Genomic DNA, 23,435 nt, shown 5'->3' with positions numbered 1-23,435 from the left:
TCAGTGTAACTGCACTTGGCCTTCAACCATGCTCAAAGGGGTGAGGGATCTTTGTCAGGTAAGAGTTCACGCGGAGTAATTACGCTTATCCGTCTCTGTGTTTAGTAGTATACGTACTATCAATGAAATATGAGAGAGAGAGAGAGAGAGAGAGAGAGAGAGAGAGAGAGAGAGAGAGAGAGATTATAGATACAGATATAGATATAGATATTGAAATAAATTACTGCAAGACGTTGTATATCAATCTATCTTTCGATCTATCTATCTATATAGATAGATAGATATACAGTATATATATATATATATATATATATATATATATACATTCAACTGGGGAAGATTTCCAGCCTCGGACATAAAAACAGAACTGTTTCATTAGGTATATATATATATATATAGATAGATAGATATACAGTATATATATATATATATATATATATATATACATTCAACTGGGGAAGATTTCCAGCCTCGGACATAAAAACAGAACTGTTTCATTAGGTTTAATAATAAGAGAGCGAGCAATGGCTTTCGAAACCCAGTTATGTGACCTGCGAACAACAAAAGTTTCATTTTTAATTTTTAATAACAATCGGACTCAGACTTGGAGCAGTACTAATTGTACACAACTGTGCTAAGTTAAATGTGTTTATACCCAGGTTTCTCTTCACTAGGATCCTGAATAAGGCAATTCCGATCCATTCGTATGCCTAGTGATATTTACATCTGCTGTGCATCTTCAACGCTTTATTAAAAACTGTTGGTTCCTCAGAGAACATACAGTTCGTTCAGGAACAAAAGTTCTTTTAATGTTTCACCTGTTACCCAGTTTCCTCTACTAGTTAATTATGCCACGTTAGAAGAGGCTTCTTATGCTTATGTGTACCCATAACTGATTCTTTCTTATATGAAGGAATAGGATCAAAGTGACGGACAGGTCTAAAGTCTGAAGCAGATGCTGTCTAGCAGTATCGAAAATTTCTGTCCCTGTTTGACCATGTTTACAGTAGCGGCGGTTTCATTTGTTTGTCAACGTTCGAGCTAGGTGACGTGCGAGAAGCTTACTGACTTCAGCGTAAAACCTCTTATACAGATGAAGGGTATTAGCGAGGACTTTAGGAAACAGTGAAGGTTCAGTCCGCGACTAAAGGTGGACAAGGTCGCTGGTGCTGCTTTCATGTGGCGTCAGAGGGAGGCTGTGTGATCAGGTTATTTTCTTTGAATGAATAAAATTATTATTTCAACACTATTTTCAGTCCTATTTCGTAAAAGAAAAAAATCCTTATGTAAGAGATCACCTACGCAGTTAACGCGTTCATGGTCTCGACTTTTCTAGCATGGCAGTCCAGTCAGTGCCAGGCGATCTTACTGACTGTGAGCGAGTCACAGGAGCCTCAGAGTGCTAAGAGGAGTGAAGCGAAATAGAAAGGGAAGGGAAAGTGAAGGGAAATAAAACAATTATATTATTTCCTGTCAACTGCACAGGGTTATCGGAGCAGGAAATCCTTCTTCACTAAATCTTACTCTTGCTTTAGAATACGAGTCTAAATATTCCAGTTTACATTCAAGCCCCCGATTGTACTCCTAGGCGAACAAGAGCAAGGGGTACACAAGCTATGTGCAACAGTCTGTCTAATGTGAGAGTCAAACTTGTGATCTTCTACGAGAGAGAGAGAGAGAGAGAGGGGGGGGGAGGGAGAGAGTAAACCTGTGTGAGTGAGCGGTGGTTGGTATCCCGGCTGCTGTTATGTGTGGACTGTAATAAATTTAAGTAATGAGACGTTTATCACCGGCTTGCCTCATTAAATCAGGGAGTTTTTTTTTTCTTTTTGCTAATGGAAGAAAAAGAATAATAAAGCCCCTTTTACCTCTAAAATAAAATTGTCGTTAACCCTCTGACGAGACAAAACAGTCTTGGGCATTATATTTTTGCTGGTGATGTTATTCAGTTTAGGATTAGCTTCTCTTAGTGGTAACAAGCACAGCAAAACCGTGTAGACCCACTCTACATAGAGGATTACAGCAAGCGCAAATAATAGTAATGGTAGGTCAACAAAAATGTCCGCAACAAAAGCATAACACTAAAGCCAATACCATTTTCTGTAACGGATTGCTCAGGATTGCTTGGTCCAAATTTCTGTTATATCCTCCTCTTCTTCCTCCTCCTTCTCCTCCTTCTAAATGAGAGTGCGTATTGTCCTACTCCTCTCAGACGCTGAGGAGTAGGAAAGAAAATATCACCACTAACCCTCTGACGTCAGTAGTTATCATTAAGCCCGTCCACACTATGCTGCGCGCTCTGTTGCGCGTCATATTGTACAATTCAGGTTTTCGCGCCGCGGAGGGTCTGTGCCGGGCGCTTCTGACAAATCTCAGAAATCTGGCCACGGACATTTCATGGTGACAACGCGCGCCACGCTGCCCGCAGCATCCTTGTGGCTTTCGTTGAGAGCATTTGTATTGTTACCTCTTTTTCTCCCCCCCCCCCCTCTCTCTCTCTCTTTCTCTCTCGTATGATGCAATGGTAGAAGAACGTACAGGTATTGAATGGTCAAGGGGCAACTCCTTACATTTTATGGAACTGCTGAAGATGAATTCATGTATCTGGCAGGTGAAAAACAAGCAATACAAGAACATGAACTTAAGAAGTGCAAGAATTTAAGAAGAGCTCTTGCTGAGATGCTGTCATGTAAATTAGTATCCTTCTTTAGAAATGTATGACTCTAATTTCTTAAGTAATCATAAAATGCAATTATCGGCATTCAAGTGAAATTTTCAGTCTTTTTCATTTTCTGTCTCGAACTCTAAGAAAATGTGGTTGGAACTTCCATTGAAATTACGTCGAGACAGCCACTGCTTGCACCACATCATTTTTTTCCTATTCATTTTCTTTCGGGCACAGCATAGTGCCACAATTCTCCACATCACAGTCTCCTGAACTGTTGCGGTGTGGGTATCCATCATCAACCTCTTGCAGCTCAGCGGTAACTGAAATGCCTTACCCGTTGTACTAGTGTGGACATTACTGGTCTCAGCAACAAGAGTTGGACAACATGATGCGCAACAGAGTGCGCAGCATGACCCCTAGTATGGGCGAGGCCTTACAGTCTCAGGCTCCTATGGCTCACTCTCACGTGTGCAAAATCATCTGATGTTAGCTGAAATAGAGCACTGGAATTGTATTGACCATGAGTGGGTAAATGATGATAATAGTAACACTGTCAAGTTCCTGTGATCACTCTTGCTAAATATATTATTAAGGCATTAACTGCATTAGAATCTTGGAGTTATCCCAGTCATGAGAGTGTTAACTATTTCATTTCATTGTTGCTACCGTCATATATTATTATTCGATTCTGCAGTGGCCTCTTGTTAAAGATTCACACAGTGTGACTAGCCCTACGCCAGTAACAACAATCTTCCCAATATTATTGCTACAATCACACTTTTCTTTAACGGCTAAAGGCGGACTACGTCATACAGCTTAACAGTGGTCCGTAATGGCGTGGATATTGAGTAAAAATAATTAAGAATATTTCTCTATAACGATAATTAAAGTACCGAGTTCTTTAGCACAGTCAGGTTCCTATGAAGCTATTCTCTGCAGGATATGTACAGTACACCGATAGCTGGAATAACATGTTATAGTTGTCCCGACAATAAGAGCATTAATGGTGACAAAATTATTAACACTCAGAGGTTCTTGTGGATCACTCTCTTATGAAAAAAAGAAAAAAAAAGCTTTGTTGTTTGCTGGAATCACTTGCCAGAGCTGGCTCAACCATGAGTGAATTATTGAAAATGATGATTTTGCTGTCTTCTTCCCTCTCCTCCTGTCCCATGTCCAAAAGAAGTAAATAATAAATAATAAATAATTCCATTGGTGTAGCTTATCACCAATATAACGTTAGTTTAATTCTATCTTCTTTCAATCTCCAGATAGGATCTGAATACATTCCGAACTTGAGTGGTTTGTTGTCGTCTTCAGCTAGCCCTGCAATAAGAAAAGCCTTTCCTTAGTGGAAGAAATCTGGTTTAAAGTAGCAAGTACATACAATTAAAAATCAGCGCATGTCAAAAGATTAATTAATTTTTTTTTCTGCCATTTCAAGTCAGTGATGTCCATTGCATTACTCCTACTATTGACGGATGATCTTTATTGGCTTAGTAAGAAATATTGTAGAATCGAGGTTAGAAACAGTACGGAGAAGTTCCTCTAGTAAACTAGCAACTTTTTTCTTTTTTCTTACCACCGACAGAAAAATATATTCAGCTTAAAAAAGACATCGTGGTACAAAGTGGGAAGGACTGAAGATTATTGCTCAGCTTAAGAAAAAGAGTTCGCAGTGAAATGGTTTGTGGAAGTAACTGAAAATAATGCGTCGCAACGAGAAAAAGACGAAAGGAAGAATAATAATAATGAAAATCGCAGTTTCTTTAAGCCCCTAAGCGTTTATCACTACCATAACCGTCCGTCTTGGCAAACTCCTCAAATTGCTCGATGACGATGAAAAAGAAAAAGAGAAAAAGAAAAAAAAAGATGTCCCCACGCAAACGACCTCTCCAATAACGAGGAGGGTAGAAAGGATTAAATGATGATGCTTTATGGAGAGAGAGAGAGAGAGAGAGGAGGGGGAGAAATTCAGCGGAAGTGTGGGAAACTGTGGAGAGAAATAGAGGGAATATGGAATCAGAATGGTAGATAGAGACAATGGAGAGGGGAGGTGGAAGAGACCGGAAGTTTGGAGAGAGGAAGGAAGAGGAGGGAAGGAGGGGATGAGGGGTGAGGAGGAAGGATGACTGGAAAAAGCGAGAGAGGAAATCCGAGAAATGTTTGAGGGTAAAAGAGAGAGAGAGAGAGAGAGAGAGAGAGAGAGAGATTCAGAGGCTAGGATTAATTTTGGCTAAGAAACCGGCCATAAAGGTTTAACAATTTTTCTACCGTGACGCAAGATCATCATTAGGACGAGGTTGGGTAGGAAGGGAGAAAGGGAAGGGGGAGGGGGCGTTAAGAAAATTTGGAGGGAAGGGGGAGAAGTTGGAGGAAAGGAATGGGTTGAGAGGAATAAGTGGAGGAGTGGTGGTACAGAGGAAAGGGGGAGGAATGGAGGAAGAGAAGGAGAGGGGAAAAGAAGAGGTTTACAAGAAAGATTTGGAGGGAATGGGGATGAACTGGATAGGAAGTGGGAGAGGAATGGATTGACAGGAAATTTTGGAGGGAAGAAGGCGGAGACGGAAGAAGGGAAGGATGGAGACATAGGAAGATGAGTCAAAAAGAGAGTTCGTTGTGCTGATATTTGGAGGAGAGGGAGGCGTTTCAAGGAGAGAGAGGAGGGACGAAGTTAGAGAACATGGGAAGATCATGGTTTTCAGGGAAGGATGTCGACTTGGGGGATTTGGAGGTTATGCAGGGAACGGAGGAACTGAAAGGAAAGAGGCAAGGGAAGGACAGTCAAGGAGGAAGGGGGTAAAAAAAATCCCGACGAAATGTGAGGCATGGAGGAAAGGAAGAAGTAAGGAGGGAGAGACTGAGAGCGAAGTGGGAAAAGGAAAGAATAGAGAAGAAGGGAAGGGTTCAAGTCAGCGGCAGAGTGAAGAAGTAGATATGGAGTGTTCGGATAGAAAGGAAATGGGAAGGAGGGACTGAGGGGAGAGAAGGGGGAGGAGAAGGGAAAGGAGAAAGGGAAGAGAGGGAGGTAGCTGCTATGAGGGGTTTCAAGGGAAAAGAGGCGCTTAAGGGAAAGTGGTAGAGGAATTGGGTACAGGGCGAAGGATGAGATGAAGTAGAGAGGAAAGCGAATAAACGGGAGATGGGAGATAAGGAAAGGCGGGGAAGGGGTGTGCCAAGGAAAGAGAAAGGGAGTTCAATATAAGGGACTAGGAGGGGAGGATAGTTGGAGGAATGACGGAAAAGGAAGATAAGGAAACAGGAGCGAAGACAGAAGGGATGAAGTGGAGAAAGGGAATGGAGGAAAGAGGGGATGGGGGAAGATGAGGAGAGAGATGGGAAGGACGGTGAGGGGAAAGAGTGGGAAAACAGGAGAGAGGAGAGGAAGTAAAATGGAAGGAAAAGTAATGTGGAGGGAAGAGAATGAGGGGAAGATGCAAGAATGGAGAGGAGGATGGAGGGGTAATGAAGGGTAGGGCAGAGATGAGGAGAAAGAGTGGAAATTAATGGATAAGCTTTAAGTGTCATGGGAGACTTATCAGTACCAATTTCATAGCAATATATTCTCCACATTAAACCTTACTACCTTTTTGTATGTTACTGGAGCAAACTTTCCAGGTACTTAAAAATGTGAAAAGCATAAAAGAGAGTGTAGAAGATCAATAGACGTAAGTCGCTAGGAATAAGGTGTTACAAGACCTATAATGTCACCCAGAATTCGACTCATAAGGCAGTACGACAGAAACTCACCTGAACACATGGCTCTTGAAGAACTGGCTACCTACCCACTTCACCACCACACGTCATTTTAGTTTTATCCTTGTTTATCCAAGCGACTGTACTAAGCACATGAGAAACTGTTTGAACTGATAAGGTCAGACAGAACCTTCAATAATCCCTTCACCACTTGAGTAAAAAATAAGCATTAGAAAAGATCGAATAACTTTAATAACAGTCTAGTGTATGAAACGATACAGAGTATGAGACACCAGCTAAACAAGGGTATGAGAGCTTGGAAACAGACAGAACGAGAGGCAGACCCAGCACTATGAAAGACGAATGTGGTAAAGATTAATTGCGCGGCCCGACGAGGTGTTTCTGGATATGAGTAAAAAACAATGCTTAGATATCCTTCAGTTAAGTCAGCGCTCACAGTACGCCGACCAGCTAAAAAATAATATGGATAAAAGTGTTTGGGTGATGTTATGTCATTCACTGGAAATTTGTTTTGGACTTGGGGGAAAAACAAATTATAAAAGAAAGCGGGAAAACAAATTTATGGAAAGAACAGAAAAGTGGGGGGAGAGAGAGAGAGAGAGAGAGAGAGAGAGAGAGAGAGAGAGACAGAGACAGAGACAGAGACAGACAGACAGAGACAGAGACAGAGACAGACAGACAGACAGACAGAAAGAGAAAGAGAGAGAGAGAGAGAGACAGACAGACAGACAGACAGACAGACAGACAGACAGAGACAGAGACAGAGACAGACAGACAGAAAGAGAGAGAGAGAGAGAGAGAGAGAGAGAGAGAGAGAGAGAGGGAAAGAGAGGAAAGAAAAATGTGACCTGGCAGGGGAAAAGATTTTGACTTTATATACTTTCTCTCGGCGTTTTGTCTCCCCTCTCGTCATCTGTCCTCCCATCTTTCTCCCTCCGGCGTCTACCCTCACCCTATGCCCACTGCCTCTCTCCTCTTGCCCTTCCTCTACCTGGCTCTTGGTCCTCACTTCCCCCTTCTGGGCTATTCTCCCTTTTGTATTATCACTTTCATAAAGCCATCAGTAATCCTTTAAGTCCCTTCCCTTCAGTGACTCCCTTTCGGTACCTCTGCTCTAGTTTCCTCCCTTTACTTCAGACATTCCCTTCTTTAAGTAACTTCCCCTCAGTAGCTTCAGCGTTTTCTTTCCCTTACATCATCTCTCCCTTCCTGTCTGTCTCTTCCCTTTTTTTCTCTCTCTTCATTTTCTCTCCATTCAGCGTTTCTTGTTGTGCTGTACTCCTGGTCACATCTTTTTTGTCCCTCCTCTACCTGGCTCTTTCTTCTTGCTTGCTTCTTTTGGCTGTTCCCCCTGGTGTACCTTTGTTTTAATAACGCTTTCAAAAGAAATATTAAGTACCTACCCTTCAGTGGATATCCTTCAGTCCTCGTTCTTAATTCCCTCTTTCCATCGTTAACTTCTCTTCTATAAATCCTTTAGTACTCCCATGCCTATCACTCTTCCCTACAAACTCAACATATCGTGTTCCTACCTCCTCGAACCCCCCTTCTACCCTATTTTCTTCCTCTCCATTCATCCTTTTCTGCTCTCTTCCCAAGGTTCTCTCTTCCCCTTTCCCTCCGGCTTTTCCCCTCACTCTAGATCCCCTCCCCTTTGGTTCTTGGCCTTCCTCTATTTGACTTTTTCCCTCACTTGACCTTTACCGTTGTTTCTTTGTACCCTTCTTTCAGCAATTCTTCCTGAGACGCCTGGTGCTCTAGTGGTAAAGTTCTCGGTCTGAGATGATTTTCATACCTTATGAAGAACGATTAAGATGCTTTGAAGGAGCTAGATTATTTTTTTATCCAGTCCATTTTAATATCCTTCCCTTCTCTCACTCTCTGATCTCTTCATAACGTCTCTATTCTTAAAGAATTTTCATTTTTCCTTCCATTTAACTCTTTCTTAGACATACCTCTCTCATCGGTTCTTTTCTGTTTCCCATCCATGTCAACTACTTTCAGTTCGTTTCTTACATGTCCCGTCCCTGCAGTCGTCCGGATGCCTTTTTTAGGTTTTTGGTTTTCCGTCTTTGCTCCTCCTTTTAATGTTTCCTTCTATCCACCTATGTTCTTTCATTTGTTTTTTCATTCTCAGTCTTACTTTCATTTGTCCCCCTCACTGCAATCATCTGATTTAAACAAAAAATATCTTTTGCTGTTCCTCCCTTTACTATTTCATTACGCCGAACCCTTTCCTCATTTGTTCTCACTCATTCTGTCCTCATATACTCTGTCTTTCGTTGTCTCGTTCGGCCTTGCTAAGCTCGTCCACTTCCCTCCAGCCCCTTTTCAACCCTTTTCTATCTGGGCCTCACTGTTACCATTATGCCTCTTCATTACTTAGTCTTCTCCACTTCTCGCCTACTCATTCCTTTTCCTTGAATCTCAGTTAACTCTTTTCTCCCAAGTTCGTTTTCCTTCTATCCTGATATGAACAGTCATTCTTTGACAATTGCTATTCCTCTGTTGTCTTCCTTTCTCTCATTCACCCCCTTCCGTCTGTCATCTTTATTCTTTTTCCTTGTTTGTCTTCCTCTGTACATCACTCAGTATTCTCTTCCCTACAGTTCATTTCAGTCCTTTATTCAGATGACCATTTCCCCCTTATCCCTATGACCACTGTTTATTTCTCCTTTTTCTCTCTGTATTCCTAATTCTCTAACTGTCCTTCTTCCCCTTCTGTAGCTCAATTTCTGCTTGTTCTTTGCCCTTCAGCCTTCTCCAACTCATTTCTCGTCTGTCCATTCCTCTTCTATCTCCTGTGGTTCTAACCTTGTCATCTCTCTCCCTTCAATCGCTCTTCTATCTCTTCCCTTTTCTTTTATAACCCTACTCCATTTCCTTGTTTATCCCCTTCTGCTCTTTCTCAATTAATTTTTCTTCCTTCAACATCCTCCCAACCTTTTCTCTGCTTTGATAATTTCCATTCTGTCGCTCACAGTTATTTCTATTTCCCTCCTCTCTGTTGCCCAGTTTTCTCCATCCTATCACTCGTTCCCTTCCCCTCTACCCTCCTATTCCTTTTCTCTACTTCTCCCTTTCTACTTCCTTCCTATTTATTCCCTTTCCTTCAAGCCATCTCAGCCTCTTTTATATGTGTTCCCTCTCTTTGTACCTCGCTATGCCCAAACTTATCTCTTAACTTTGTACTCATTTCATCCTTCTCTCCATTAGCCCTCTTTTTCATTAACCCCCTTTGACTTCCTTTTATATGTCCCTCTTCCTACTAAATTTCCTCCCCATTCTCTTCATCCCCCTCCAGCTCTTCCTATACGTATCCTCTTCCCCTACCTTCTCAGTCCCTTCCTTACCCTTCTCATGCCTTCCCTTTATGTGTTTCCCATTCTACTTAATATTTCCTCATCCACTTCAGCTCTCCTCTGTCTTATATTTATCTCTCAGTCGCTCCTGTTCTTCCACTTCTACCCTCAACTCTTTCCTCATCTCCCCCCACCCCATCGCCAGACAGAACCAATTCCAAATTTCCTCCCCTTCCCCTCAACCCTTTCCTCTCCTCCCCCATCCCTTCGCCACAGTCCCCATTCCACATGTCCCCTCCCTTGCACACACAACTGTTTACCTTGATATTTGCTCCCACCATTCTTTCCTTACTGCCTCCCTCGAGTGCATATTGACTGATAATTTTGTTGACTTGCCCAACCTGTTATTTTTATGTTGGTCCTTATGAATCCGCCTTGGTTATTACATTAAAAGACCACCCGAGTTCTTTTTCTTTCTTTAACTCCCTCTCTCTCTCTCTCTCTCTCTCTCTCCTTCCCTTCCCTTCCTCAATTTTGCGAAATCTAAAGGGAACATTAAACCCCCCAGAGCATAGTGTTGGTAAATCTGGATAAAGCGACCTACCAAGCTAACACGCCGGGGGAAAAAGAATGATAATGAAAAGCAAATGGGGTTTTATTTGATCTCGGCTCTCTGGGATTTTTGGCCGCCTGTGAATGAGAACCGTCCATGCATGCTAGATGAAGCGAATGAGAGAGAGAGAGAGAGAAAGAGAGAGAGAGAGAGAGAGAGAGAGAGAGAGAGAGAGAGAGAGAGAGAGAGAGAGGAGGGGGAGGGGCGAATAAAAAGAAACTGCTGGTAAAACCCCTCTCACCATCCCTGTAGTGAGTTGCCAGATCAAAAGACACAAGAATGTTACTGTGTTGATATTTTTCTACCATTGTTTCTAATTTCGTAAAGTCAGGGAATCAACTCTTCATAGGCGTGTTTAAGAAGGTAAAACATGTCAGGTCACTCATCAAAATCATGCATTAATCCAGCTACGTCTTTGTATATGCTTTTTCTTTATCTTTTTTTATTATCTTGAGAAAAAGTGGAAGTATAGTTAGCACGGCTGGTCTCTTGACAGCATAGGGAACTCTAGAAATCACTAGTAAAACTCTGTCATCTCAACCTCACTCGCATACTGATAAATGTTTTGGATTGTATCCGAGAAATTTGACTGATATAAGTATTTCCAGATACAGTAACAACAGTGCTCTTCTACTTACCTTGTATCCTGCAGGCCGCAGAAATCTTTATCATATCATCATAATATTGAAAACTAAAAACCCTCTCTCTGGCCTATACCGAAATGACAAAAACAACGCTAGCATATTGAATAAAATTTTACAAAATACAGCTTTACTTCTCTAGTTGCCAGAGAAAGGGAAACAGGGGAGGCAAAATAATTCTCTGACCCCAACCTGGCCCGTCAGGGATTACAAGCTCTGCGGCGAAAATGATAAAGTATTTGGTGGATATGCCGGACCGAGGCCAATCTGGCTTTAAATGGTGGGTCTCGGAGGATTTGAAGAGGAAAATCTGGACTTAGTAGGAGCTTCCAGACAAAGCGTTCATCATGTCCACGCTATAAACTTCGTAGTGGTCTGTTGATTTAATAATACCATTTGGAGTGCTGTTGGGTGCTACATCAGTTCATATCCATCAGGCCAAAAAGTCATTGGAGAGGTATCGATAATACAGAGTTTGCCAAAATTAATGAAAATTTTTTATTTTAATATGAGAGATACAAAGACACTCCAGTGCTCCATATTTATGTTTAAGTATACTGCAATTAGTATTACCCTCAGGCTGTTCGTTCGTGAACTCATTATTTCAGTGACAAATTCTGTGAACTTCAATGCTACCTCATTCAAGTATGCAACTAGGATTATCTAGACTTAGAGCAAAAAGAAAAAAAGAAAAGGAAAAGAAAGAGAGGACAAAACATGACTCATTAGGAACCCTCTGACAAGTCAAGCATCACATAATTATTTCTGTAATGTAATGTGTCTGTCATTCTTAGTGTCAACTATCTCCAGAGTGCATTAACTCAAGGCTTGGAGTGGAAAACTGCGAATCGCTGAAAACCTCCAGTCAGTTCACTCATTAAATCATTATGTCTAGAATAGCTGATTGTGTGTCTGTAAAAATCTCATGCCAAATTCGTGATCCCAGAGTTCACAGGGAGTGGCAAGGGGAATGGACGAGGATATCATGGGTTATTAGAGAACCCTAAGACAGTTCTTTCATGAAATCATTAGGCCCACATTTTGTACTCTCTCTCTCTCTCTCTCTCTCTCTCTCTCTCTCTCTCTCTCTCTCTCTCTCTCTCCGTAATCCCGGAGTTCACCCAGGGAGTGAAGATTAAATCGCACCTTGCAGAAAAATTGTGTGATTAAATAATATCATTAATATTTTAAGCTGTTATTGATGCTGTATACAAATAGATTAAAAATGTACTGTCGCTGAACTATAACTTAATAGTGTACATAAATACTGTCAGCAAGTATTACGTGGCTATTGTAAGTATGTACTGAAAATGTGCATTGTAGGTTAATTCTGCAGATGTATAACTGGGGACATAAATACCGATTCACTTCATTACGATAACTAGGAAGACAGAGAAAAAACTTTGAGAGCCCAGTAATGCGATCCCTGGAGACTTGCTAACTCGTCATCTTATTATTTTGCAGTTCAGTTTCAGTGAGAGAGAGAGAGAGAGAGAGAGAGAGAGAGAGAGAGAGAGAGAATTAACATCGAGAACAGGAAGATACGACAAAAAAGAAGAATGAGCAAACAATGAAAATTTCTGGCAATTTTCAGCTCTCACTTTCGCAGCACCAAAAGGGGACGCATTTTTATTTGTCGAGTTCAACAATGATGCAGAGAAAAACAGCCTCTTTCGTTCTTCAATATCTACTTAATTCATGCAATTTAGTCATGTTAACTACATCTGTGCATTTTTTTTTTTTTAGCATAGTCGTGTTTAGAAGTGTCAAAAATATTAACTGGATTTTACTGCTTATCTTTAGACTGCCTCTAATTTATGTTTCTTCAGAAAATAGTTTATCATCGGAACCTGGTGATGGAAACTGTATTGTAGTCAGTAATTTGAAATACAGTATACTTACATTTTATTTTTTCACTTTACCGGGTACCAAACGATTTATCTGTAAATATCGTCGGAACAACCATGTGTCTGTAGCAAACTAAAGCCTTCTTGTCGTAGTAACCAGTATTATGATATCACACACACACACACACACACACACACACACACACACACACACACACAAATGAGATTCCTTTTTTGGCTGGGTCAGGGAGGGGGAAGATCACAACTTAGAAAGATCCTGCACTTCAACCTCTTGTTCTTCTACTTTACAAAAGCAAATCTTACCTATGAGAAACTTGGAAGTGATTTTGTCTGGAAATCAACTATTTGCCAATAATCGGTTTGTTTTCATTTGACAGAGGTCTCAAACTCATTTTCATCTTAGTTGATGGCCAAGTGTGGTCAGATTGGAGGACAAATTTGATTAGTAACCAAGAAAACTCATTCCTACCTCATAGTAAAGGTTTATCAAATTTCATGTGATCACGACTTAATTACATGAGTCGTTGGAGTGGCCCTGTTCCGTCAGATGGTGATAAATCAACTAAGTTACAGTATGACTCTGAAACTTCCCATGTCCTTCCTAGAAAACTAATTCATACTTATGGCAGGGAGTTGATGGTGAGTGTGTTTGTGAATCTGGAACGAAAACAATACTGGTGATTTTTTTTTCCCCCTAAAGCTGGCCTGATCTTTTTCGTTTTCCATCAAGTTTTACACATGCTCAGTGGCAGAATAAGACAAAATTTCGGGTCTACATCCTATCCTCGCGTTTCTTCATGGTTAACATTATAATCTAGTTTTAATCTCTTCTTACTATTTATTGTTCAAGATGGAGTGATGTCAACTTTGGCCAGGGTAAAAGAAAATTGGCATTGCAGTCGTGACCCCAGATTCGTCTGAACGTAAACTCTGTGGACTGAAAACCCCGCTCCCTCTCAAACAGTTCACTATTTACCGTATGGGAGATAAAGTGTGAACTAAGGAACTTTTGTAAAACCAGGCTGTGGAACCACACGGTTATATGGCTTCCCTCTTCATCATCCAGACTCTCATGAACATATGTTTGAGACTTCATATCTCTCTGAACTTGCGAATGTTGGTTCATTTAACAGAAAGGAGTGGATAAGGAAATGATGATCAGCATGTTTTATTGGTGTTTCTCTTAATCACCATCATTTTCATGATACATGTATAGTACTGATAGAATCACTTGATCCTCACAGTACTTTTCTACGTTTCTTTCATTTTTGTTAAGACAAAAATTTTTCTACCTCCTTAACAGTACAGTTTTAATATGTGGGTAGGATTATAACTCTTCAAGACAGACAGTCCTAGTAGTAGTATACCAATCCAGAGTCCTTGGCCAGAGTGCCCCAGTAGGAGATGTTGAAGACCACGAAGATCAGGGACATCGTGTACCTGGACAAGGTGATGTAGAACCTGAGATTGAGATTTGGGGGCATCTTGCCGGTAATTGACTTCAGTAAGCTCGAGATACCACCATCTGCCGAAAGGACCTGAGGAAATATTCAGAAGATACATCAGTTAGGTTTTAAGGTACTGAAGTTTCTATTACAGGTAACTGTGACGAGTCACAATATTTGCTTGTAAATATATATATATATATATATATATATATATATATATATATATATATATATATATATATATATAGAGAGAGAGAGAGAGAGAGAGAGAGAGAGAGAGAGAGAGAGAGAGAGAGAGAGAGAGAGAGAGAGAGAGAGAGAGAGAGAGAGAGAGAGAGAGAGAGCAGAAAACCTATAAATTCATTTTAAATCCTTACACATAAAAAACGTATTTCCCTAATGTATGAATTCGAACTTTTGAAAAACTACGAGAGAAAGTGTCATCATGAAAAGCTTCTCATGTAGCTCAGCAAACATTCAGACTGCCAGCTTTAGAACAATAGACATTTTTTCTAGTGTGAAGCTTTGGCTACAGCTTCCCTCCAACCAGTGATAAATGCGGAATGTGAACAAAAACCATGGCTTATAACTCAGCTGGTAATCCTATTTAAAAGCCAGGGATGTCTGCTAGAATATCAGAACCTTTCCCACGGTATAGGTACTATAAACTTGGGGAAATTGGGAAATAACCTTTATAGATGGCACTGGAACTTTGACAGTGATTCTATAATTTGCTATGAACCTACTGTAGACAGAAAATGCACGAAAAGTCTACTTCTAGCAACGACTACCAGTACCTGAATTGGAGTGATGGCTGAACTCCCAGGGGACTTTTTGACCCACGACTGTGTCTGGGAATCACCATAGTCCACGTGGAAGTCAATGATGGTGTGGAAGATGATGATGAAGAAGATGAGGACGATGCAGAAGAGGAGCCAAATGTCGACCATTTTGAAGTAGGAGGTCTTGGGCAGGGAAGCGGAGACTTGAGTAAAGAGTGTTGCCAAAACCAAGAGGGCAGTTAAGGCAGTCATCACCCGAACCTTCAGAGAGAAAGTTTGAAGTTAGGATCGAATTAAAAGAAGCACTGGAGGAGCTGGGAAAATGTAGAAAAATTAAAAATGCGTAGAACAGAGGGAGATAGTGGTGCTGGGGGGAAAGGAGATCATAAGAAAGAAAAGTGAGATTTAAAAGTGTCATTTTACTGATAGTGTTCAGGGAGTTTGTTTCTAACCTTTCTCTTGTGAGACGTCCATCATTGAAGTAATAAATTAGTCCAGTGGCTGAATGATGAAAAGACGAATAGTGGCTGTCGTGCTAAGGGGTTATTCTAAGTTCAAACTGTCACTCTAATTAAATGTTGCTATACTGTGTTCCCTACCACATTTCAGAGTCCAGACTCAACTTGTATTCCTTCCTTTATAAAGCTCATTTCAAAGTAAAATCGACACCCTAAGTACAGGTTAATTCAACTGACTTCCTGCCTTCGTATCAGCATTACTATCATTACCATAATAATTCACTGGATTATCCTAATTCAACATAATTCCAAGAACACTTCGTGGCAGAAATCAACCAGTTTTATAACTTAAAAGACTGATTTAAAATCATAATCCCAATCATTATCATCATCATCGAAGTTCAAACCATCACCCAAAGTAGCAAGCATATCATTACTTCTTAATTCGAAGGAAGTTTTACATCATTAATTTAAATCATTGTCTAGATTCAAAATACTACCATTATATGCTGCAGTATCTTTAAATCATGGCGTTAGTTATATGCCATTCACTTAAATTCAGGTGTTTAAGCCTAAGCTTGACCTGTATTTAGGTCATTTTTATCTTAATCCTAAATTTAGGTCGTCTCCCAAACCATCTGTCGCGTCATCCTAATACCAAGGATATGTGAGAACTCAAACTGGTCTGTATTCTAACGTAATAATTGCTGACTGAAATTACACATCATCATGTAAATCCAAATAGTCATCCTATTTACGCATTTTCGCTTACATGCAAGGAAATTCCAGAACTGAAGTCTGACTTATAAATGCCTCATTCATATGTCAATTTTTTATCCAAACTGTCATCTCTGTTTCTTTACTCCCCTGAGCCCCACGCACATTTCAACACCTGAACTGAAACTGTATCCACCAATGAAATGGCAGTCCTCTACTCTTGCCGCCTGATAGTCTTCTATCTCCCTCACCCCCCCCCCCAAAAAAAAAAAAAAAAAAACACGAAAAAAAAAAGCAGCAGCACACAACTCTTGGACACAAATGAAAACCAAATCGTCACTCTATCAACACGTTACTTCAGTTTATTCAGAGGCACATTTTAGAGCCTGCATTTGATTTGCATTGCACATTCAAACTGCTGGCTTAAATTCCAAGTTGAAAGTCTGATTACTGTTTTTCCAAGTCCATATCGTCGCAGTATATTCACTTCACTTCACTTTAATTCCAAGCACACTCCAAGGCCTAGACTCCACCTGTACCAACATATAAGAAGATAATCCTCACACCCGTGCCTATTACTCTCGTTTGTGTATCTCCTTGCCCCCCCCCCCACCTACTTTCTCTCCCATAGCAAGAGAAGCACACAACGCCAGGGGGACAACAACACCTCTGAGAATAACATCATAACTACACGGACCTTAAACTTTATTCCAAGGACACTTCAAATCCTAGAGTCGACCCTAATCTTCGTCACATAATTCAGTTTTAATTCTAGGGTCAAAGGAAGGGTAATCTTAACCTTAATTTTGAAATGATCTTGCCAAGTACTAATTAGTTCACACTAATGTCTAGCACATTTCGAAACACCAAACTTTACTCTTACCCACAAATGAGAGGATGCCCCGTATCCTTGCCAGCTGACCCCATTTCTCTGACCAAACCCCTCCCTCTCCTACCCTTCCTCTTCTCCCTCACCCACCCATCCCAACTTTCCCTATCGCATCTTTTCCATCTCCCGCCCACTCTTTTCCCTTCCTCCCCCTCCCTTCTCCCACCCCTGTCCCCATCTTCTTCCCCTCCCTGACCCCTCTTCTCCCTCCCCGCCCCCCAGTACAGCAGCAGCACACAGCACAGGAGGACACCAATACCTGTCAGAGGGCCCGGCACAAAAACAAATACGCCCCGAGCATTATTCACCCCTGGCAATATCCGTCACTGCCGCGTCCCTTCCTCACTCTACTTTTAGGCATTTTAAGTGGGGAATGCAAAATAAGTAATCTGCACTGAATACCACTGCTGATTAAGACAGTTTTTTAGTCATTTTAATGGAGTGCAGAAATACTATCCTGCTCTCAATAAAGCTGGTGACTATGACAAATTTCAGGGATATTAAGTGGGGAGTGCAAAGTAAGTAAACTGCCCTTGACAAAAAATGATTATTTTGACAGTATTTAAGGCTTTTTGTGGTAACTAATATATAAGTAATCTGTTCTGAATACACTGGTGGTCAAGACAATTTTTAGATTTATAAGTAGGGACTGCAATGTAAGTAATCTGCATTTTATTTGGTGAATGGAAACTAGGTAATCAGGAAAATGGGCCTCGTGATCAAGACATCTTTTTAACATCCAAGAATCTTATGACACACTCTTAATAAAGTAGTGTAATATGAATTAGAATAAAATATAAGTGGTAATACTGATATTAATGAACAATGTTTTTAACCACTAAGATACAGACACACGATGAGATGTATCAGAAACTGTATATTTTGTTTTTTTTAATGAGTCACTCTGGCGTAGCCTTGAAAGTAGACTATGGCACTTCTATCAATAAAATATTTATATCCACAGGCGTGAGTTTTATCTGTCTTTGTTCAATGTTTCAGATTCCTATGCGGTCCTGGAACCTCGATATTTTTAAAATCATATCTGCAGTATTAACAAGTGACCAATACTCAGTCGTTATGATGTTACCGATGATCTTACGGGTGAATTACATGGAACATCATTCTCGCGCATAAGGTCTTCAGTAATTGTAGTTCCATAACTTTTGGGACTTGGGATCATGTTGACACCCAGAATTAGGCATGAAGTTTGGCTCAGGTGTCATTGGACCCCATTCATATACCTCTAGAACTATGTATCCGTCTACCCATATATTTTTGCATCAGTCTGTGGGTAAAATAGATGTGTTCTGCATATTTAATAATCTCAGCCGTGACTCTGTGTAAATTAAGTTATCTCCCTTGCCAGTAAATGTTGCACAAGGCCAGCTGAAGATTCTAGGCTTTTAGTCTCACTCTCAGCAGGTAACCCTCTACAGTTTGATTTATATTACAGTAAGGTGTATAAATGACAGATTAAGTTAAACTAAATGTTCATTGGCCATACTTAACTGCCATGATATGTTATGGAGCACGTTATCAGCCAAGGAATTCCATCCCATTCAAGGTCCATTGATTGACATCTGGAAGAGTATCCTCCGATAACCTGGTATACGTTTCAACAAAAATCCTTGAATTTGGGTCAGGGCCTTACCCCTCAAACAGTGAAGTGCATGGCGTAAAACTGCTTACTGGTCATACCTCAAAAATGGACGGCCTGAAGAAGAGCGTCACATAGCTGATGATGAGCAGCGTAAGTGAAGGTATGTAGATGTTGAGCATGGCGTACCCGTAGCGCCGTATCAGCTCTACCTGCACCTTCATCTCGCTGTACTGGGCTGAGTTGTCCACTTGTAGATCGATCTCACCAATCCCGTATTCGACCAACAATTTCTGGCCTAGGTACTGCACTGCTGAGTCTGCGTGAGGGGGAGTCTAGGACTGAGGGTGCGTATTCTGAGTGACTTTGGAAATTTTGTAGCACTCTTCAATTAGCCATTTCTTTTGCCCACTGCACATCAGTATTTTCTTGTATATCACTTTAATGAATTATGTGAATACTGCAATGGCTTAAATAACATGCGAGAGATTATGAATTATAAACTAAACAAATCCCACTAGAGCAGGTCTTACAAAGTCCCTTATGTCATCTCGAATTTGAGCTAAGATGCACATTGTTTCTTGCTGAGGCAACCTCTTAAATATGACTACGTGTTTCGAATTACAGTAACATCTTCAAGACTTTACTGGAGTTAAGGCTGACCACGCGCGGTTGTCAGTGTTAAAAGGTCTTGTGCAAAACTCACGCTGCCGGACTTCATACTGTCATAACGCACCCCATCGTATCACATACTGCCACACTAAACACTGCTAAACATCACATTTCCATACCTCGCACGAGTGTTACACTGCCACATCACATACTAACATACCTTACACATATTTCACTCTTACCAGTACTCTCTCTCTCTCTCTCTCTCTCTCTCTCTCTCTCTCCTCGTGGTACAGAAGCAATTAAATAGAGTGCACCTGCCTTTGCGCTTGTGTAATGAAAATAATGTCACTAACAAGGTGTAGCTTAGGGTAGGTCAGCCAGGCGTGTGAGGAAGAGGAAAGGGAAAGTGGAGACAGTGGTGGAGAGGGAAGGAGAGTGGGGAAGTAGGAGATGAGAAGAGTGTACGAAATGAATGTTGGGGGAGAAAGGTCAGAGGAGAAGTGAAAACGAAGAGAGTTGGGGAGAGAAAGAGAGAGAGAGAGAGAGAGAGAGAGAGAGAGAGAGCAAAAAAAAAAAATGTGTAGTGTGAGAAAAGGAAGTGAGCCAAGGAGAATGATGGGATGTCAGTAGGGAAGGGAGGGAGAGTTAGAAGGTTTGGAAAGGAATGTGTGAGTGAGGTGGACAGGACGGAATGTATGAGTGGTGTAAGGGAAGAAATGCTTGGCAAGGAGAAAGTGTGAACAGAGAAGAATTATTTGAGGGAAAAGGGGAGGAAGTGCGAATTTGTGAGTGGTGAGGAGGGTAGGTTCGAGTGGGAGGAGACGAACAGAGAGCGAGAGGGATGAAGGGAGTGGGAGGTGGGGGGACTGAACGGTGAAGTTAAAGTGTCAGTATAGGGAAGGGTGATTTTTGAGAGCGGTGGGTGGTGTAGATAGGGAGGGAATAGTTGAATAGGAGGGAAAGGGACGAAGTAGGGCGAGAGGATGAGGGGACATGACAAGGGAATTTGTAAGTGAGAAGGGGGAGGTGGAAGAAGGAAGAGCGAGGAGGGAAGTGAGGTAAAGGTGACGCGATGTCGAACTGAGGCGAGGGAAGGGAAAAGGGAACGAGATGGTGGGAGATGACGTGAGAAGGGAAAGGAGATGGTGGGGGATTTGGAAGGAGGTTAGGAGGCCAACTGGAGCAGGGGAAGAGATGTGAAGTCATCAAAACACAACAAAAGATAAAGATTAAGCCTCATCACTTTTATCCTCTCTTCTATTTCATACTTTTCCTCACTCATTCAGTCTTTATTTCTCACTTGTTCTCCCAAATTTTTCCCTCTTTCTTTCCTTCCCCATTCATACACTACTAATCTCTTTCTCCCTCCCTTTCCTTCATTTCCCCTCATCCTTTCTTCCACTCATATTTAGTTCTTCCTTTTCTTCCATGCTTCCTTTTTTCCCTTCCTTTCGTCCAGTGCACATCCTTTCCAGTCTCTCTCCTTTTCCCCTCTCTCCTCTTCCATTAATACCTTGTTTTCTTTCCTCTCTCAGTAACTTTCCCACTTTACCCTAATTCACTTCTTCCCTTCCAACACCCCTTTTCTTCACCACCACTTTCCTCTTCCCTTCTCACGGTCCTCTCCTCTCAGTTTATTTTTCCGTCTCACTGTCTCTTCAATCAGCGTCCTGTCTCTGTACGTTTCTTTGTCTTTTTATCGCTGTTTTTATTTACACTTCTTCCTTTTTGACACCATTTTCATTTACGTTTGTTTTTCCCGCTCATCCGGTCTTCCTCAGCCATCTAATCTCTTTTGTTATCTCTTCTTCCTAACGTTCTTCTTTTCCTCTTCTCTCCTCTTATCACCTGTATCGTCATTACATTTCTCCAGTCCTTTGTTCATTCCTTCCATATTCTCTCGCATGTTTCCATTCATAATTTTCTCCCCTTTTCTTCTCTTTCATTCCCTTCCTTATGCCCTTCTATTAACATCTCTTCTTGATTCTCCATCACTTCCCTCTTTCCATATTCCAGACTTTTCTCCTCATTCTTTCTTCATTTCCTATTATCCTCTCTTTCATCATCATTATGCCTCCCTGCAACTTCAGTCCCTTCCTCCTTTCTCTTCTTTTCCTTTACTCAGCAAGTTCAGATTCTCTCTCCTCTTTCCCATTTCCTCATTGCGCCTCACCCTTCTCTCCATCACCAACTTTTTTCACTTTCTACAATCTTTTCCATCCTTCTCTTCTTCATGTCTCGTACTTTCTTCTGTTCTTGCCCATTCCCCTTTCGTCTTTTCTTTCCCTCTCTTCCCTACTTTTTCTTTTTCTTTTGCTTCCATTTTTCTCTTCCTGCCGTCTCTTCCTTCAGCCTCTTCTTTTCTTCTCATCTTTCCTTCCCGTCCCTTACTCTTCATTCTTTCTCCTTTTTCATTCTCTTTGGTCTCTCTTTATTTTTTCTCATGCCTTTCTCTCCCATTCTTCCTCCCCCCCTTTCTTCTCTCTTTGTTCTTTCCCTCTCTTCCCTTATTCTTTCCTCTTTCCCTCTCTCCCTTCCATCTCTTCATTTCAAACATCGTTCTTTCTCTCCTTCCTTTCTTCCTTCGCGTCTTCCCCTCTCCATATTTCTCCTCTTCCTTCCCCCTCAACTTCTCTTCTTTCCTTTCTTCCTCGTCTGGTTCCCCTCTGCCCTACCACTTCCAGCCCTTTCCTCCCTTCCTTTTCATCGTCCCCTCCTTGCTCATATTTCCCCTCATATGTCAGCTCGAGTGTGTGTGTGTGTGTGTGTGTGTGTGTGTGTGTGTGTGTGTGTGTGTGTGTGTGTGTGTGTGTGTAGGTGTAGGTGTGTGTGCGCGCGCACGTGCGTGCGCGCGTGTTCGACCTTCATCTTCAGTCAGACTCCTTGACCTTTGTCTTTCCTCCTCTCTCACAAATTAATTTACACCAGTTTCCCCCTCAACACCTTCCTCGCCTACTCGTCTTATCTACTCTGGCTTCGTCTTGCCTCCTTTTTAATCGTTGTTCGATATCTTATTTTATTCTGCCCAGTCTTATTTTTCTTACTCACCAGTTACTTGAAATTCCTTGTTTACACTGGAGAGCTTTTTATTAGTCTTCAGAAAATTGGTCAGAAAGATCGTTATTATAAATTATATAGAATTTCATTCTTTTTAATATGTATGTTACATTCAAAATTTTCTCCATATTATTGTTTTTGTTTTTTAACTCTGAATTTTGCATTCAAATATAGTCTTGTTCATTTTGCAATTTGTATTCAAAGATTGTTGTATTTTCCTCATACTTTTTGTCTTGGCCATTTTTGCTAGTAATATTTTTGCTCGAGGTGTCTTTTAAGCTAAAGATAATCAGTGACAGGTAGTAAGAATATAAAAAAAGAAAAACAGTATTGCAGGATTTAATGAAAAAATCTCAACTCCATCAGTTTTACGTGCTTTTCGTAAGTTTAAAAAAAAAAAAAATATGGTGTCAACAGGAATAAAATAAACTACCCGTTATCACACTGACGGATTTACGTATTTTTCATGATCTCACTTTCTTCTCTGCAGGATGAATCAGTCCATCTTCATGTACAACTTTTGCATTATCCCATTCCTGCTGACAACCAATGCATTATACTACTTATGAGGGATTTACGAACTATTTGTACACTCTAAAACATATTATTATTTGCAATAGTTATAAGAATAAAATAAAATACTAAAGTCATCGAGGGAGATGTTTTAATCTTTGTTTATTCTTTAGTCCTTTATTCATCATATTTACCTGAAGAGTAATTTCTTCCACTGTTAGCCTATTGTTCTCTCTTATTTCTTCATTCATCATCTGTTTCTGGCATATTTTATTTATCATCTCTTCGCATGACAGTCGTTCCTCGATTTGCTATCACTACTCATACTTATTCTTTCATTCATCCTCTCTTTCCTTCATGTAACATCTTTGTCTCTCACTTATTCTTTCGTTCATCATCTACTTCTCTCATATATTTCTCCTTTTGCCATCTTTGTCTCTCACTTTTTCCTTCATTTATCATCTTTATCTCTCCCACGTTCCTTCATTTATCATCTCTGGCTTTCGCTTCATTTTCATTTAAGAATTGATCCCTCATTTTTTTTCGTCAA

General features: G+C 40.9%; 1 protein-coding gene across 1 annotated transcript in view; it reads right to left on the bottom strand.

Moving 5' to 3' along the window:
- Window positions 1–14,161: 14,161 nt before the first annotated feature.
- Window positions 14,162–23,435, bottom strand: part of LOC145413514 (uncharacterized) — a 38,026-nt gene continuing 28,752 nt past the window's right edge. Inside the window, exons 14-16 of the mRNA XM_080283210.1 lie at window positions 18,802–19,019; window positions 15,055–15,300; window positions 14,162–14,347 (exon numbers count right to left, since the gene is read on the bottom strand). Coding sequence (XP_080139336.1) covers window positions 14,162–14,347; window positions 15,055–15,300; window positions 18,802–19,019 — 650 coding nt within the window. The remainder of the gene's footprint in view (window positions 14,348–15,054; window positions 15,301–18,801; window positions 19,020–23,435) is intronic.

The sequence above is a fragment of the Coenobita brevimanus genome, chromosome 96 (genome assembly GCF_032717465.1).
Source record: "Coenobita brevimanus isolate Jiangsu-jjx chromosome 96, ASM3271746v2, whole genome shotgun sequence".
NCBI classification, from domain to species: domain Eukaryota; kingdom Metazoa; phylum Arthropoda; class Malacostraca; order Decapoda; family Coenobitidae; genus Coenobita; species Coenobita brevimanus.
The sequence above is the reverse complement of the archived record's forward strand: the minus strand, read 5'-3'. Positions and strand labels throughout refer to the sequence as shown.